The following is a 19,585-nucleotide window of genomic DNA, read 5'->3' as shown; positions in this document are numbered from 1 at the left end:
TTTGTTAGCTTTTAATCATCCTTACAAACACTGATTTTCTAGCATAACTCCAGTGTCACAGAATCATTAAGTCTTGTGCTTAAGCACAGGTACTTCTCCTTGTCAGACCACATGCCCACTGATAGAAACAGGGTTAGGGACTGGCATTCATATAATCCTGGGCCAAGTGTTGAATCAGTTTTTTTCAGTGCATGTAGAGTTAATGATGTATGTCCATATTAAGAATCATTGCAGAAACACGACCTGCCAGAATTTCAATATCATGTTTTCAGACAACAGCAAAGGTGGCATAAAGAGAAAAAGGAAGCAATCAGAGTATGAGAAAAACAGCTGTTACTAACTTGCACCACACCTGTAGAGCCCTTGGCACAGACCAAGACCCAACACTGTGCCCTCTGCACAAATCCTATCAAAAGGCAGTAGTCCTGCCTGAGAGTCCCACATCAGAAATGTGGGGAAGGAGGGACAGAGATGTAAACAGGGACACTATGGCCAGCACAGAAGATAAAAGGAAAACAGTACTGTAATTGAGACCAATTTCCAATTTTCTCCTTTGTGGTTTTTAGGAGAGAAGAGCAAGTATGTCTGACAGCTACATGTTTGGTAAGAGTCTGCAGAAGGGGAAAGCAAAGATTGCAGACCCTAAGCTGGTGGCAAGAATTCCAGGAAGAGGTGAGTCAAAGCACAAGTAATTCTCAGTAGAGAGTGGAGGAGGAGATTATCTGGCATTCTCTAGTTACTGAAACCATGGAGGTGGATAAAAGCATCCAGTGAGAGATAACAAGAAGCAGGAAGGGTATATCCCAAAGGACAGCTGCAGGATGAACCAGAACAACAAGTACCTTAGCTGAAAAATGCAGAAGAAAAGAGGGGACATGAAAGCAATCAGTCATAGACACAGCTTGCAAAGACTCTGGGCAATCAGATTCCAGACTGGGAGAGAGAAAAAAGAAATAATAAAAAATAGCAGTTTAAAAGAAGGGCATTATTTAAAGGCAGGGGAGTCAAACATAAAAAAGAGAGGAAAGAGAAACCTGGGAGCCTGTTTGATACAAGACAGCATCCAGATCTGATGAACCAAGCATGCATAATCTGTGGCTGTTCATTTAAGAGTTAAAAACTTACAAGGGTAGAAATTTTATTAACAAGAAAAACAAAAAACAAAAAAAATAAAAAAAACCCCCAACAAACAAACAAACAAAAAAACCACAAAAAACCCCCAAACCCACAAAAAAAAAACCACCACAAAACCAACAATAACAAACCAATAAACCAAAGAGCCCCAACCCCAACAACAAAACCCAAAAAACAAACAAAATAAACAAAGAAAAAAGCCCCACCAAAACAAAACCAAATAAAATCCCCTTTCCAAACTAGCTCATGGAAGAGAAAAGCAAACTGCTGGGAAGGAGAGAAAAAGCCTAGGTCCCTCTTAGTTATAATTCCAGCTACCATTCCTACTTCATAATTGTTTACAAACTCCCCCCAATGGCTGCTCAGCTAGGTAAAAGCATGCATTACTTGTTGACGGCTTGTCCAGCTGGGGTGTGTTCTACTTCATACCCTTCTCTCCTCAAAACATCAATCACTGTGTTGTTGCCCATGAAATGACCTGCAGTTAAAAGAAAAATGACATCAGAACTCACCAACCACATGGAACGAGGGAGAAGAACAACAAAGTCCTTCCTCATCACAGGAGGTGCCACACTCAAGGCCGGCAGGGCTTTATCACTCCCCATCAACATGCACCAGAAACACAGGATCTCTAATGAGTGATTGCTGAACTTTCCCAAGGTCACTCCAATTACTACATTGTGCCTTTCTAAAATGCAGATGTGATTGCAATTACTCTGGTCCCACAGGTTGCTGCATAATGGGCTGCCCAGGGAGGTGGTGGAGTCACCATCCCTGGAAGTGTTTAAGGAAAGAGTGAATGCGTCACTTAGAGCCATGGTCTAGTTGGCATGGTGGTGGTTGGGCAAAGGTTGGACTTTATCATCTCAGACATCTTTTTCAACCTAACTAACTCTGTGATTATCAGGCCATTGTGGATTACTTGAGGGAATAAGAGATGAAGTTTGGACACCCCTGTTCAAAAGCAGCAGTGAGTCTACTACTGGTGGTGATGCAAAGAAGGTCAGAATCCGGCCAACACTCTCCACCCTGAAAGCCAACGACTTAGACCATCAAATGGACCAACTTCTTCATTATATACCACTGGGGCCAGAAACTTGACCTCAGCCACGCTTATGAAAGGACTCAGTTTTAGAAGGACTTAGATAGTTCTGCCCTCATTCTGTGATTTACATCTCTACTCCATTTTCAGACAGCTGTCATGGCTGGTAAGATTGTATTTTGGCATCATAGTGAATAAATGACTACTCAAAGACTGCAGGAGCTTTCCTGACTGTAGGCTCTGCTCACAGAATAGCTTCCACCATCACTCTAATCTGTCATCAGACCAGATTCTGCTGAGAAGCAGAAGAAAGAGAGAACAAAGAGAGAACAAAGGCCTTGCACATGCCCTCATAGATCCAGCTTTTATAAAACATTTCTTCATTTAACAGCCTACATAAATTAGAAGAATCTCTAGAAGAACTGTTTTCTGATAATACTGTTCATAAATACATGGCAATAGAACCAACAGAATTATTCTAGTAGCCAGGGAAAGCAAGAAGTTATAAAGAGAATTCTAATAGACCTGAGAATATCAGGAGACTAAACATAAGGGATTAATGACTTTTCATTCCAAAAGGGGTTGAATGAACTGGAGTACTAAAATTCCAGCTTGTCATGCCACAACAGCAAACTACTTACGATGTACCAGCTTAAGGCATGAGTTGGATAGTACCATTTGAGCACAAGATGAGCTCCCCTCAGAGCCTAAGAGCATAAACCAATCTAGCTCAAATGAAACCTTTAAACTGAACAATGCAATGCACACCCATTGGGTACCATATTTTCTCAGACAGTAAATGGATTTTGCCCCACCTCCTCAGATTAAATTTTGTCTTCAGAAGGAGCAGAGCTTATGTACTATTATGTTGACCTAACCTAATACTGATGGTATCTGTTGCTTCAGGATGGCTCAGCTCCAGGTACAGCTAAGCAAGAATTCCATCATGTCAGTAAAAAAGACCAGGTGCAACAGGGAACAGGAATGACTGCAATGAAATATTGTAATTGAGTAAAATTAGCTACTGTAAAACAAACACTAGGTATATAAGATGCCAGACCCAGCTTCCATCTCTCACCTTCAACACAGAGGAGAGGTATGTGCAAAGGGAAGGGGAGAGGGATTCATTCCTCCTTCCCTACCTCCACAGCAGATGAAGGGGTGCTTCCAAAGGGTGATGCACTCCTTTCAAATGACAGGCAGGTTGGTCAACTTGGACTTGTAGAGAAGTGCCTCTCAACTGACAAGGATAGGGACAGTGTATATTCCAAATTCAGATGAGGCATTCACCTCATGCAAGCAACGATGCATGAGCCAAATCTCATCTTCAGAAGTGAAAAGCAGTGCCAAGTCTCTGTACTCATATTTTCCTAATCCAAATCTTTCAGAAGGAAAGGGACAAGACATAAAGATAAGCAATCTATGGGGCAATGTATGGTCTTAAAATAATTTTCCTTGAGCCAGTTTAAGAGCTTACAGTTACATGGATTTCATGTGTGAGTGAGCTACTGAATAGCTGCTCATACCACACCATTTAACATTCTACTCCTCCATCAATCTTCAGTCATCCTTGCTCAGAGCAGTGATTTAGACTGGAATGTAGGAAATCACTGTAGCACATGGATGAATCCCATTTCAATAAGTCAAATTGCTTGAGTGATTTTCTGTAGCTGGGCTCTTTATTTTAAATTTAATTTAATGCAGTGATAATAATATATTTTTTATCACAGTTATCTGTACATACTTCCACGGAGTGCCTTTGCTCACTGTTGCCAAGGCAATGAGCTATGTCTGCATGTGAGAGAAAAATGATGGGCTAATATTGTGCAAAAGAGAACAGACCAGTTGAATAAATATGTGTGAAAGAGATGCATACAAATACAAACAGGTATGGGATATTAGATTTTTCACCAGACATGATCAATCAGGAGTCACCCAGGCTAGGAACATAAAGGGTTGGGTGATGCAGTATTCACTATCCAGAAGGCGGGCCATTCACTCTTCATGAGACAAAGCTTGTTTGTGGCCCAGAGGATCTACAGGTTCAACTGAGTGAGATGCAAGATTTAAAAAGTGGCAGAAGGGTGAGAGTCTGAGGTACAGAACTCTATCAGGAGCCTCTCTAGAGTCAGAACTTTTGAGTCATTACTGGGGACCATCACAAAAAGCAATCAGTGGTGTATGAGAGATCAGATTGTCAAAAACAACAGTAAGAAACACAAGAAAGAGTCACTCCCCAAGGTATAAGATGAAGCAGCTATTGCTGCAAGGGAGACTTAGATGATAAGTCATGCGGCAGGGTGCAGGCTTCTTTCACCTGTTTCTATTTTAGCCTAACACACTTGAATGCTCCCCAAAAGAAAGGCCCTGGGCTCTGTCCTATCAGAAAGCTTGCTCTTTTCTTTCTGTACATAGCCCTGCATTATCCTCACACCACTAGGTGAAGAGATGCCTCCAAGAGGTCAATTTACTCTGGCAGGGGGTGGGGAGTCATGAATCTTTATTCTTCTATGTTCAAGCTCAAACAGAAACTAGGAAGCTGTTGTGTGGACCAGCTCAGCCATGCACACTACTGGAGAGTAAATAAGACCCAGGCCTTTAATCTGCACTGAAAGGAGATGGCATGCAGGGACCCCAACAGGCAATATGCGCAAAGAACAATGCAGTTGGACCAATGCGCACTTGCAGACTTGACCAGGCTTTGTGTGCTTCTGACCTTCCTCAACAGCCATACCCAATCCTGCAGAACACAGGCTCCTACTGCCCTGAAACCTGTCTCCTGCTTGCAGCTTTTACTGTCAGCGCTTGCAGAGCTGCTTCTGTAACCATGCCAGTTTGGGTAAGTTTTATCTAGATGACTGGGTTTCAGCAGTCAAATTTGAGGCATTGGGAGTCTGAAATATTTCTGTGTCTAGCAAAAGGAGTTAAGAAATACTGCATGACAAAGTTTCTGTTTCTGTTAATAAATTTTAATTTTTCACCAAAACCAAGTCTGTAAGACTAATGAAAACTATACTCCTCTCTGAATTTCAATAAAATTGACTATTCCAAGCAGATAAATAAAGTTCTTTGACCTCTTAGAGTTGTGTAAAAGGAAACCCCCAAGTATACATAATTCTGTGTTTTCTTTAGTAGAAAGATGGCACTTCCCATCCGCCCCAAAAGCATGTCAAGACCTCACCATGTACAAACATCCCAAGACAATGAATCACTGGACATACATGTAAAGACACCAAACTGTTTCTTAGGAAATCTGATCTTGACTGCTGACTTCCAAGATGTTGCGGGAACAACTAAAGCCCAGAATTATAGCACTGCAATCACAAAACAGCACAAATTAGCCCAGCCACTGGGGACATCATAAAGCTGGATGTTTATTTGGACTACAAGCACTTGAATGGACTTTTGGGGCCAGAGACTCTATGCATCACTGAAACAAATACTTTCAAGAAAGTTTCAGAGGTATGGATCTTACAATTATTTAGAAACTTCCTGGAAATGCTTATGGTAATTATCATCTGCATTCATTCTTCATAACTTTGCCTTTAACATAAACACAGTTATACTTCTTAAGTACACACTGGGATGCAGAATTTGGGAGTAATTTTAACCCAGCTAGTACAATCATGGAAGAAAAAAGCTATACAAAGTATTTATTACGATCCAAAGCAAAAGAAGGAAAGCAGGTGATGTGATCAATTCAATTACAAATCAGTTTCCTTCATACATATGCTTTCTGCACACATTTTCAAGAGGAAGACACTGTTTTCAAGCATGAGTATGATACACCCATGTGTAGCAAGCCCACACTTATCACTTCTCCCAGAATCAGGAGGAGGAAATTTTGCACAGTTGCATTAGATAATCCAAGCAACATATGCAAAACAGAGCCACCAGATAAGTGGCTGGACTTCCAAATCTGCCATTTAAGTGTATCAAATGCAAGACATGTAATACTAAATCCAGTAAATTCTTGCTTCTCACAGTATTTCCAAGTCCAGAAAAGGCCAGGTACCAGAACAGAAACCAAAGGACAAAGAGCATGGTAGTCTCACAAATACTGCAGGGAGAAGGAAATGACAAAGATTGAAAGGGATGAAGTGGCAACAGTGATACTGTAAGTCAACTTAAAGAATCCCTGAATTCACACTAGGTGTAGCAGTAAAAGGATGTTGCATTAAAACACTTCTGCAGGCTTGCAGGTCAAATCCCACACAAATAGCCCTCCCATGCCTTCCTGTATTTTTCAGACCACAGACCTCCAAAGAAAATCCTTACTTTGATTACCTACAAGATGAAATATTTATGAAATACTACTCCATAAACTTTGAACCAAGGTTTTACCCTACTGAGGCCATGATAAGTGTTCGTCCACAAAAACATGATTTTGTGGAAATCTTTTATTAGTACAAAGTCTTAGTGGACCATACTTCACTACTCTTAAACAAAACAGGAAAATCTGGTGGGTACAATTGTGGAACAGTGGTGTCTCTAGAAAGTGCTTTCCCTAGACATGGAAAGGCTTAAAGCAAGTGCCTCAAACTTAAATTCACTCAGGAGGAAAAAATATAATCTTCCATTTCTTCAAAAGCGATGTGGTTTGCTAATCAACTCACCTATGTAACTTCTCAAAGTAGTAGATGTTGTGCAAGTGGCCTTGTACAACATGGAAAATACCATGGAAAAGAAGCATGTGGAGTTACAATTTGAATGAGCCAAAATGAAGGCATTTTTCTTGAGAAAGATAAGAAGATATTAATCTACCTGTTTCTGTTGAAAATTAGGCCTCTTAAATGTAAGACGTATTTTTTACCTCAGGGATTCCCATTTTTACCCTTAGGCAAGTCAAACACCCTAACAATCACCAAAAAATAGTGAGAAAAAGCTTTTTCACTGATTATGAGACTGAATTTATAGCTAAATTAACAGAGAAGAAAAGTTTACATGCCCATATTGCTTGTTTTGTAAAAAAAAACAGTTCAGAGAAACAGTTTATATACAGGCAGCCTTAGCTAGTGGGTATCCATTTACTGAGAGTTTTCCTTAAGTTATGAGACAAGAAGACCCTTACAGAGGTGCTACGCTAGTAGCCAGCACTATGTTACCAGTAAGGGAAGGAATTACCAGTGTAATACCTGAACTACACTACTCACAGACACCTCTGCCACTGAACCTGCTCCCATTACACACCACTCCTTCCTTTCCTGCAAAAAAGTTATCAGGAACTTGAAATTCCCCTAGCTCAAAACACACATTACGTGATGAAAGTTTTCCCACTTTAGTTGCCCAGTAAAGGCAGTAATGGGCAGACCCAGCACTGATAAGAAGACTGTCAGTACCTGAGCAGAAACAGCACAGTATTTTGGCCAGGCTGATTTTGACAGCTGTTCTAATATATTAGAACAGAGGTGACTGTCTCTAATGGAGAAATGCAAAGCTTTCTTCATTTCGGTGTCAGAGATGTCAGGAATAGTGCCCTTCATGTGAACCCTGCGGCGCTGGATGTGGGTCCTGCCTCCACACAACATTATCTTTCCCCTTCAGGGGTTGTTGTTCTAATAAACCCTGTCATTCTGAAGACTCAAAGAGCCGACTAAGGAAAACAGTCTCAAAGCTGCTGGTTTGTATCTGGCATTCTCAGATTACAGAGGTACAGGCACACCTTCAGGCACTCAGCCTTTCCTTCCATGCAAGGAAGTTAAAATGCTGCTGCATTCCAGAGACACAAGCATGCAGGCAATCAGCAAGCCCTTTGAGCCCAGGGAGAAGTGAGATGGCCCCACAGGACTCATTTAATCTGTTTTTAAAATCTATTTTATCACTACATTGTCTCCTGCTCCTCCCACCAGCTTTTTTTTACCTATTCCACGTTCCACATATATTCACCCTCTTACAGACTTTTCATGAACTTATTCATTAAACATTTCAATTCTTTAACATAAGGCATAGGTAAATCTACATTCCCTGTGGAGCCCATATCTGCAATTCCAAATATACTGATGGCAGCTTCAAATTTTCCATGGTGGATTCTGAATTCCCACCAAATTTCAAAGTGATATCTCATTTCCCTGAGCAATTTTTGTATTCCCATGGCAAGTTTTTGTTTGGTTTTGTTTTATGGGTATAAACACCCATACAAGCTGGACAGACACATCCTGGGCTTTTACGTCTTTGACTGCTTTTTACACCCACTGCTGACAGATCCTTTCTCCCATCTTTTTTTACCCAGAGACAAAAAATCTTGGTCTTCCTGCATAATTTCACATCTAAAGATTCCAGATGGAAAAGAAAATATCAAGAAGTAAGACTGAAGAGCTCTACACAGAAACAGCACCACCTAACATCACTCAGATTCAGCACACTTGCTCCTGGAATTTTTGTTTTGGTTTGGTTTTTTTTGTTGTTGTTGTGGGGGTTTTTTGTCGGTTTTTTTTTGGTGTTTGTTTTGTTTTGTTGTGGGGGGGTTGGTTTTGGTTTTTGGGGTTTTTTTTTGTTTTGTTTTTGTTTTTGTTTTGTTTTTTCTTTTTATGACATAAGGATTGATGGAAAAGGGTTTAGACATGCCTGTGTGGCACCTAAGGCTGACACAAAACTGACCTCTCACATCACAAGGATTGCCTCAAAACCTGGAGAAGCTGAAGGAAGCCATTTGGTGGACTACAGCAGACTGGGATAACCATTGGTGGTAACACATTCTGTCTGGGAAAAAAAACAGTCAGTCCCTGGAGATTTGACTCCATACAATCAGACTAATGCCAAATAAACACATTTGTTATTTCCTTTAGTAATTAGAAGAAATGGTAGCTGAAGAAGTTCTCACCAATATCCTTTTTTTCTTTGTGTTAATGGTGGCTTACCAACATCCAATACACTTTAAAGCCTCAGAATGATGTTTTTTTCAGGAGCAAGGAAAAATAGCTCTAAGAGAAAAAGGAATTTTCCAGTGTTCTCAAGATTAAGAGGACCAGCTTCTGAGGTTGTCAAATCAGCCAGCCTCTCTCACTGAAGTCAGTAATTTCTTCCATAGGGATATAAGGAATCTTAGATCCCTCTGTACTTCTTATTCATGAACTGACACTTTGGAGTTTCTCAACTGTTCAAAGAGGCAGGAGAGACTAGAGGGAATTTAAACTTGGCTCCTAGAAACCTGGCTTCAGCAGAGGTCTTGTCTGTCAAAATAAAGTCAAGATCTCAAGCCATTAATTATGCTTCCTCCTACAAAATAAAAATGCCAACACTTTTTTTTTTCTGTCTTATTCTTCAGCTCCTCTGAGAGAAACCATAAGTAAGCTAAAGGAATAAAAAGGAATAAAATGACCATGCTGAACAAAAACCCATCTAGAATTGAATCTGGTTAGAAACATCAAGGGGAACATGGAACACCTCTACTGGCACGTCAGCAGTAAACTGTAGACTAGATAAATATAATCTAAACACCGAAGGGGGCAGAAGACCTGATGGCAAAGAATGTGGAAAAGGCCAAGTAAAAAATGTCTCTGTTACTTTATTTAGTGGTCAAACCTACCTTCAGGAATCTCAGGTTCCCATGACTAGGGCGAAAGTCTAGGGCAAAGAAGGTTCACTATGGGTGGAGAAGGATCAGGTTATGGAACATTCAAATAGACCAGCCATGTTCCAGTCCCTATAGGATACATCCAGAGAAACTGTGTTAGGTTGCTTAATGTCAATAGAGGCCACTCTCAATTACCTTCAAAAGGTCATGGCAACTGGGGAAGGTCCCTGAGGACTCAAAGAAAGCAAGGGTAACTCTTGTCTTCAAGAAGCACAGGAAGAAGGATCTGGGGAATTAAAAACTGCTCAGCAACACCTCTGTTCCTGGGGGAGGTGGTGGGGCAAATCAGCCTGCAAACTATTTCCAAATGTGTCAGCGATAAGCAAATGGTTGGGAGGGGTCAGTATGGCTTTATGATGAGAGAAAACTCAGTTCATAAAGTTCAGCAAATCAAGTTCTGTACCTGGGCAGGAATAGCTTCAGGTACCATGACAGGCTGAGCACCAGCTGGCTGAAGACTAGTTTGGCAGAAAAAGATGTGGTGTCTTGGTGGTCATCAAGCAGGCCTTAAGCCAGCAAGGTGTCCTTGTGGCAAAGGCAGCCAATGGCCCCCTGGGCTGTGTGAGGGGAAGTGCTGCCAGCAGATTGAGGGGGGTGATCCTTTCCTGCACCTCAGCCCTGGTAACACATAGCTGGGTCCATCCAGAGTCTAGATGGGTGCTTCCCAGTACAAAAGAGATGAGGACATACGAGAGAGTGCTGCTAAGGGCCACAAAGAAAATGAAACTATTAGAACATAATTGTGTGTAATTCTAGGAGAGACTGAGACTATTCTGTCTGGACAAGAGAAGGCTGGGGGTCAATAACTTATGCATAAATACCTCATAGGAGGTTGCAAAATAGAGCAGAACTTCTCCCAGTAGTAATGTTCCATGAAAGGACAAGAGGCAATGGACAAAAACTGATATTCAGAAAGTCCAACTTAAACATAAGAAAAAGCATCTTCAGTGCTTAAACACTAGAAAAGATTACTCAGAAAGATTCTGGAGTCTTCATCTTTGCCCATACTCCAGTCCTAGGAAAACTGCGTGCTCTATATGATCCTGCTCTGAGCACAGGGATGAATCAGACAATTTCCAGAGCTCTCTGCCAGTATCAACTATCCCTTGACTCTGGGAAGGTTTAGCCAGCATGCAGCACCCTTGTAAAACTTGGACAAGTGGTAAAACTCTCCACAGTACAGCAAGACAATGCAGTTCTCACTTTGTCAGTGTTCCCTTCCTAGACAAACCAGAAACCTATGGCATTTCCTGGCTGGCTGGCTACAGAATCACATGTGCCATCACTCTCATTGGCTTAGCATCCAGAGCCTGAACATGCCACTCCAGAATGCAGTGAAATCAGAAATGCATTGGGAAGGAAGACTGTTGGTGAAGGATTATAGCTGGCTTTGCTTCACAAGTTCTACCACTGGCAAAAAGGAGTAGGCCTGGCTTGTTACCCTGGTGCTGCCATACATAAAGGCCTGTCCACAATTAAGACAAATTTTTACTGAACATAGCGGAATGCTGCTGGCATTGCCAGCTCTCTCTTCCCATGCTTTCCTCTAATTCCCTCAAAGAGACTTACTTTGGCTTGAAACTTTCCTTGTTTGCACTCTGGCCAGAAGCAAAGTGTTTTGGATCTTTTCAGCAAAATCTGCTGGTTTTTAGTTCTCTGCTTTGGCGCAAATTACTTCCAAACAAAAATAGTTCCAGAAATGAGCTCTGACTGTGAAGCATTTTTGACCAAATATAGGGAGAGTCTGCCTGATTGTTTTTTAAAAAGGCATAAAATGTAATGAATCTAATGATCTAATTGATTATGGCCCAAATTATCACACATAATTCAATGTAAGAAGTTAACATCTATAGTCATGCAGCTATATCAAGACCTAAAAAGGGAGGAGACTTCTTTTGCACAATGTGTTACACCTCTCTAAATCCCATCAATCCAGTTAGCATATAAAATAAATCAGTATTTTCTGATTTTCCTCTGTTTAAAATAAAAATACCAAGAGTAGTTTAAATAACAAGAAAAGGTACATGTGATACCACAGTCACCCACAAACCATGATCTTGCTTGCATATAATTGATGATAAAAGTTGTTTTTTCAGTGGTGTTTTGTTAATTAAAAGACTGAAGTTTCCTTACAAAAAGCCTAGCTGTTTTTTTCACAGGGTGAAAAAAATCTGTAAAGAAAACAACTGTAAGTCTTCTCTACTAACTGGGAGACCCTTAAATATCCTACTACCATTTTAATACAACCTTGTCCTGCAGGTTATAAGCTACTGCTAGGAGATAACTTTCTTCACTGGTGGTCAGAAGAGGGCAAGCCACCACGCCATCATGATTTATTTCCATTCCTATAGCCTTTTTTTTCTGCTTCTCTTTTCCTACTACTCATTCTAACCTGCCTTGTATGAGGACTTTCCTGGAACCTTTTCACAGTAATTAACAGCAGTACAATTCCAAACAATGCTTAAAACTGATCACAAGATATTTGTTCATCTTCGCTGCTTGCTGGCATAAAAATAACTCTTCCACATAATTATCTATCACATACAGCAATCTGCATAAGCAAACGGCTGAATTAGCTTGCTGGAAAACAACGAAAGACTGCATTCATAATTGTAATATGCACTCAGGAAACCTCAGAAATCTGTAAAAATTGATCTGTTTTCTGCAATATATCCTGTGATGCTACTTCTCGTTTAGATGCTTAATAAGAACCAAATGAAACAAATAAACAAATGAACAAAAACCCACCAAAAAACCTCATGCAGCCAAACAAGGGTGTAATCAAGAATTGTGCTGCTAAATGTGGGAGGCTGGCACTATCCTTTGAACAGAACTATTTGGAAGAGCAGATGAGAACAGAGTACAGACTGGTATCAAAGCCAGAGAGTAATTAGAGACAATTTCAAAATCAGTCCAAAGTCCCCAGAGAAGACAGGGAAGCTGTCTGGGTTCAAAAGTATGATGGAAAAGCATGAGAAGAGCACACCGGGTTCTTGGAGATCAAGCCATGTACACACAGCCAAAGATCAAGGGTGTTCATTTAGGCACAAGGCTCCTGGGAGTGCTGCAGTATAGAAATGTTGGGAATCAGGACACAGAAAAGGTGGAACTGGGAAAATAAAAGGAAAAAGAAAAGCAAGATTCCAGCAAGCCTGGGAAAGGATTTTAGTACTGCCATGAATGCTGAGAACAAGAAAGCTGAGAAATTAAGGACAGGGATCTGTCCTGCTCCTGCAGTGCTTCTGGGCTCTGAGGCAGTGCTCTGCACACCTGTGATATTGAAGGCAGTCTGGGCAGAGGGGCAGGAACAGAAAGAAATTGATGGAAGGGGAAACAAATGACAAAAAACCATCTAACGACATGTGATTTGCAGCTGCTGGGATTCAGAGTGTGTGCAAGGAGGGGAAGAAGCTCTCTCCTATCAAAGGATCTTGCTCTTGGGACATGTCAGAGCAACACATATGTCTGCTTACATGGACTGCTTGTCACTCAAGCTGTGATGCAGTAACCAAAGCCTAAATATCTGCAACTGGCCTCCTAACAGAAGAGTAGCTACCTGCAACAGATGCAACTTGGACCTGGGGCTGGCACATGCTTTTGTCAGAAACATCAGTGCAGCAGGTTCAAATGTGGTCAGAACTTCAGCAGTGGAGTGCAGCAACACCCTGATCTTAGCCGACAGAATATATACAACCAGGGCCTGCTTAATTGTTCTTTGTCACAGCAAGTTGCACAGAGCAGTGATACTGCAGGAAGACTGCAAGTTACAATCTTCACACATATCTGAACAAACATGGTCAGCCACCCTTCCTGACATCTCAGCTCTCACACATTTGGCCCTTGTTATGGTAAATTTGTAACCACAACTCCCTATTGCAAACACAGAAATTCTCACAGACTCTGAAAACAAATGCCTTTAGTGTTTAAGTAAGTATTTCCCTTGCCTTGTCTAGATCTTTCATCCTCACTAAAGCAATATGCACTGAGACTAGAAAACCACACATGGATGCTGACACCAGTCTCAGTTTTCCCCCTTTCCCAAAGGCCATATGGCTCATGGCGGAGGGGATGTGATACTTCTCTGGGAATTAGCACCTGTCTTTTTTAACGTTGATCCTAACTTCTTCCTTTCCCTGGAGCTAGAGTAGAAGATGGGAGTCATGGCAAAACAATCGTGTTCACACCCTCTACCCAGCCATAATCTGAAGCGTGGATGCTAACCTTATTGAGTTGGATGTGCTGCTGGATGTGCCTGTAGAGTCCTGCTGACTGCTAAGAGGCATAAAATGGAGTAGGTTTTCCCCAGCTGGGCCTACTGTGCTGCTCCAAAATAGTAGCAGACACAACTTCCTTGTGGAAGCACAGTGAAAGAGGTAAGGAGGTGCAGGAAGAAGAGAAAGGCAAAATTGTGCCTAGCTTATTCCCTTGCATTTATTGAGTCCCTTAGATTCACACAATTTGGCATATTCTTCTTTTGAACATGTCCTGAAAGGTTAATTCAAGCACTGGTGCAGCCTCAGATGTGCTGCCTTTCATCTCAGTTCCCTATTGCTCCCATTCTCTTGCATTGCTTGCCCAGACAATAAACACGTGTGTATTTTGATGACCTCCTGTGCATGCACTGTAGTTGACTCAGTACCTTTGCCTCCTCATACAACAAATATGTCTGTAATTACCAGATATTGCAGTAAGTACATGCATTGTGAGCTCTTTGCACACTGAAGAAAAACAGTCTCCTACACTGAAAAGGTTTTCCTACTAGGGTACAACTGTTGGGGAAAAGCTGAGTTCCGTGTCCGCCACAGTAAAAATACTGACCCCTCTTTAAACTGAGGCAAGCATTTGCAAAATGCTTCTGAATGACACAGGAAGGATGAGTTCAGGTTAATTGGCACCACAGTCACATACCAGCTCCAAATGCAAAGAAGAAACTCTTGTCTGGGTGCTCTTCCAGCAGGTCCTTCACCCTCCTGCCCATTCGCTCATTTCGTTTGTAGATGAGCTCCTGCCGGAAGTAGCTGTCTATTTCTTGGGCAGTAATGCGTTCATGAGCTGGAAGTGTAGCATTAATGAAATTTGGGACCTAAGGTAGAAAAAAAAAAGTCTTCATGAAAGGGGAATTTACTTCAGAGGCAGCCATTATGCACAGGCATTTTTGTTCCACACAGAGTGTAGCAACTGCCTCATCCCTCAAGGCACAGCCAGTAGGACAAAACCCAAAGCAAGCTAAAAAAAATATTTAATAATCTTCTAATGATGCATGGTGCTTCATTTCTCTCAATGCATCATTTCATGAGCAGATGGATTTTTTTAAATTGAAAGTCAACAAATACTATCATTTTACCGTGTTGAAGACCCTAAACCCTGATTGTTCAGTAGAAGAAAGTAAGTATTTGCCCCTAAATGCCTTTAGCTACATACCTCTTTCTTAAATTGCTACAGGTATGACATAACTATAATGATAATTATGCTCTTCTAAGAGAATTTGACTGGTATCAGAGCCTTCAGGCTGCCAAAGAATAACTGTGCAATTTGAAGTAGTTAAAAAAAAAATCTCTAAACTTTAAGAGGCCCAGATTTTGTCAAGAAGGAACGCGTTACCACCTCCACTTGCCCTGTCCTGACAGTATCTTTTAAAATGCTGGCTTTCTCCCCTGGGGCCTCCAAGGACAGCTGTGGCTGCACACTACCCTGACCTCTTGCCAGTGGAGAGAAAACTTGGGTCTGCTATTGTTGCAGCAATCCTGGCTTCTTGACAAGTAGCTTTAGGCATTCAGTTATGGGGATGGTTAACTAAAGGGCCTGCAAGCGGTGATTTCTGGAGAGCAGACCCACTAATAAGCCAGGTGCTTTCCCTTGCAAGGCTGCAGCATATGCAGAGACTTTGGGTTCCCCCAGAGACTATTACAGAATCTTTCCAAAGGGTAGCGAGCCCAGATGTAGTCATCTACTGGGCAACATGGAGTCAAATACAACTTACGGAGAAGTTCTACCTCAAACATAAGCTGACAGTGTGGCACACTATCAGTATTCAGCTGTGCTGCCAAGGAGAGTGCCCTGAGGTGGAGCCCCTCACATTAAGTAAAGGACAGTTTTTCCCTTGGCAACATGCTGGTCTCAGAGCTGCTCTCTCCAAGGACCTAGGGGCAATGTCTGCAGTCTGTAACATCTCCACAGGATAGTGGTGCAGCATCTGCATCCTCTTAAAATGCTGGTCTCCTCTGAGAAATGCTTTGAAACCTGTGCATAGAGTGCACAGTGTAAAAGCTAGGCAGTACTGAAGACCAGGATGCCTGCACCTGCAGAAGGGTGGATGTGCAGGATGGGGAGGCAGCAGCACACACACCAAGCTCGGCACCAGAGAAGCAGGAGTTGGTATGGCTCTGCAGCTCTGCAGTTCTGCACTGTATGCCACAGCAAAACAGTTATTCAGCACAGAAAGGTCAGGTACCAACACCTATTCAGCACTCTAAGGATAGAGCCTGTGTTTTCACTGATGTGCATGAATTGCCAGGCAATACCTCACAAACAAGAACAGAGAGGCCTGATGTCTCAGCCTGAGGTTAGTTAATCTAACAGCCCAAATAGGCCAAATTGGTCCCTGCTGGGCATTTTCTCATGGTTTAAAGATCAGTGTTACATTCCATTGTGCTGCTTAGGAAACCATCTCCATAAACCCAAGTCTGTGAGGTCTCAGAAGGTCTCTTTTCCTTCACATTCAGTCTAAATCTATCTTTTCTTTGTTTCACTCCATTTCTCTCCTTTGGGCCTTGTCCACAGCACACAATCATACTGATAGGGAACATTAAAAAGCTTGTAACTTGCCCAGCCTTACAAAAGTGTCCAAGCCACAAGTGCATTGCTCTGTTCTTATTTGCACAAGAGAGCCTGCTTCTGCTTTCTGTTGGCATTAGGTTTGCTCATACCTAAACTAGCTTAATTCCACAGGATCCTTAGAAAGTAAATTATTAACTCATAGAGCTTTGATGCTAAAGTGAACACGGCACTCATCCAAAAGGGAAAGCCAGGTGCACCTTCACTGCTTGGGTGCAGGAGAGGGGTTGAGGTGGTGCAAACTCCTGGAACAGAGGGCTCAGGAAAGCAGATGTGCCACGGAACCAGAAACATGCCCCTGGACCTCACCCAGAAAGGAGTGAGAGACGAGCACACATGTTACAGGGGTTAGCACTACAGGGAGATGTGTGTAGCACAAGGGCTGCAGCGGCAAGACTCACTTGAGAAGTGTCATGGTTGAAGATGATGGAGCTGAGGTCCCCACAGTTGTAATGCTTGATAAGGTCTTCTGTCGTATAGGGGATCTGGAAACTGCCTGCTCGGAGGCTCTCCTGCTGCAAGAGAGTCTGATTCAAAGCAAAGACCACCTGAGGGAGGGGGAGAAGGGAGGAAAAGACAGAGTTCCTGGTAAGTTCTCTTTTCATCCCATGAGAAGGTCACAGACACACAGCCACTGGCTGAAGGCTCTCTGAATTTGCTCCTGCTCTGAGCCTGCCAGTCTAGACATCACCAATCCATGCCTCCTACAGCTCCATAGCTGCTCACACCTTGGATCCTGGCTGCTCAGGGGGAATGGACTCACCACGTTTAACTCAATGGGGTTTTGCCTGTGACTTGATGAATACAAATGCTACAAAGAGGCAGGCGGAAGCAGGGGCAACCTTGCTCCCTTAGATGACAGTTTGCCTGACCACCACAGAGCCCCAGGGCCTGACAGGCTCCTATCCTCATATCTCCTCAGCCACCTTCCTAAACTAAGCATGGCTTCTCCTTGTTTGCCCTTCCTTCCTCATTTGCAAGAACAGTCACAGGCTGTTGTTTCCTGCTTTGTGTCTCCTCTCAGACACCACATCTATTTCAGGCAGGAATGGCTCTCTGGAGCAGGCCAGGGAAGAGCTGTGGCTGTTGGGGGACACGGGCAGTTGCTTTCCCTGCAGCTGTTCAGCACTCAGTCTCTCCCAGCTGACTGCCTCCCCAGGCAGGGTGCTGACAGCATTCCTTCCTCCTCAGCCTTCCCCTGGGAATGCAAACATTCCCATCCCCTTTGCCTCAAGGAAAACAATCTGGCTGCCCAGGGACCTCTCTGTTGCCCATAAAGAGAGAAGATCAGAAAAAATCACCCTCCAGATGTGGCTGCCTCCTCACCTCCAGCACAGCAGGGCTCTCCCAAGGTGATGGCCTCAGGGCCTGACCCAGACACTGGCTGCTGATACAAATGTCCCCTGCCGTGGGCACTGCACAGCCCATGAGGGTGGCAGCCACTTAAAGGGGACAAGAGAGCACTTTGGACCAACAGGTGTCTCTGAAGCCAAAGAGATGCAAAATCTCTGTACCTCTAGCCACTGCAGACAGAGGCCACCAAGCCCCAGAGAGGCAGGAAGCCAAGGAAAGACTTGGGGTGGAACTCCCCAGGCTGAACATGGGATACCTGTGGGCACCTTTGGTGAGGCATGGAGCTTCATACTCTCCTGTGCAGGGACCAGGCCTCTGTCAGCACCTGGCAAGTAAAACACTACCATTTCTTCCGAGCACATCTCTTCATGCTTACACTCAGGCTACCACTGGTTTTCATACCAAAACTGGACAACTGTAACAAGCTTTCTGACTACCTACTGCTCTATTATTTTTATTTTTAAAGGAAGTAAGCTCAGATATATTGCTTTGAATTTTTTCAAAAATTACTCATGAGAGTGTTATTTTGTAAGCTCTGGTTACTCTCTGTGTAATTAACTCCTGGACATTTGCCTCAAACACCATCAAAGGCACTCTAGAACTGAAAGTATTTGCCAACACTATGAAACTCACACATGAGTAAGCATACTCAATGTACTGAGACTATGTGAACCAAATTTTGGGATTACAGAGCAGATGTAGAAACAAACAGGTGCAACTTCCCCACCACAACCATCTGTCTTCTACAGAAAGGTGCAAATTCCATCAAACTTGAAATCATGCTGTTCCCACTATAGCTAGACTTACCTCTTTGGATCCAAACCACTGTGTATGTAACCCAATATGAAAGCACACAACGGAGCATTAATTCTGGGAGGGTGAATAGCAACATTCACTCACATCTCATTTGTGTAAAAAGGGAAAGAATTCACTTTGTTGGTCCAAATTGCACTCAACTAAAATAATAACTCCATGTAGATGTTCAGGCAAGTTACATATAACTAAGCAGTGCCTATCTTGCAAAGGACCTCTGTTATATTTTAAGTAAATTGAACAAAACCAAATTGAAACCACTTTACATTTGAACAAAGGTTTGCATGCAGGCTAGAGTTTATCAGACTCCAAAGTCATTATTTTCCATTTGTTTGGCTTCAGAGAACTCTTGGTGGATGCTGATGACCAGACAACATTCACTGAGAGACAAGCCAAATCCATCCTGAAAATATGGGACTTCTACAGCCATGAGTGCTAGGTCATGCCAGGAAAATGTCACATGTACAATCAGTCCAGCCGAAACCACTTCCATGAGAATGGCCTATTTTTAAGCTATTGGATACCACCTGCTTGATTATTTACCATTAAAGCAGTATGCCCTTTTTCAGACTTGGAAACAATGACCAGACAGTCTCTGTCCAGACAGCAGTCAGGAAATGTAGCAGCCTCCTGAGCTGTTCAGGTAGCACTGCCTCAATGTAGACTAAGTACATCAAAGAGGCTTTGCAATCTTTACTGTTTGATTTTCATCCAAACACAAATCAGTAGAAGGTAACTGGCTTCTGGGGAGAAAACACCAGCCTGCTGGGTGAGACGTGAGAAAAAAGACAATCTTCCTCTCTCTGCTGTACCCCTGCAGCCTGTACTCCTGCTGT

At 42.6% G+C, this 19,585-nt stretch overlaps 1 protein-coding gene across 1 annotated transcript in view; it reads right to left on the bottom strand.

Moving 5' to 3' along the window:
* TRABD2A (TraB domain containing 2A) overlaps nucleotides 1–19,585 on the bottom strand; it is an 81,892-nt gene that overhangs the window by 9,845 nt on the left and 52,462 nt on the right. Inside the window, exons 4-6 of the mRNA XM_036403762.1 lie at nucleotides 16,985–17,131; nucleotides 14,658–14,832; nucleotides 1,522–1,612 (exon numbers count right to left, since the gene is read on the bottom strand). Of these exons, the coding sequence (XP_036259655.1) occupies nucleotides 1,522–1,612; nucleotides 14,658–14,832; nucleotides 16,985–17,131 (413 nt within the window). The remainder of the gene's footprint in view (nucleotides 1–1,521; nucleotides 1,613–14,657; nucleotides 14,833–16,984; nucleotides 17,132–19,585) is intronic.

Source organism: Molothrus ater, chromosome Z, assembly GCF_012460135.2.
Source record: "Molothrus ater isolate BHLD 08-10-18 breed brown headed cowbird chromosome Z, BPBGC_Mater_1.1, whole genome shotgun sequence".
Lineage (NCBI taxonomy): Eukaryota > Metazoa > Chordata > Aves > Passeriformes > Icteridae > Molothrus > Molothrus ater.
This window is presented reverse-complemented; position numbering and strand designations above follow the sequence as displayed.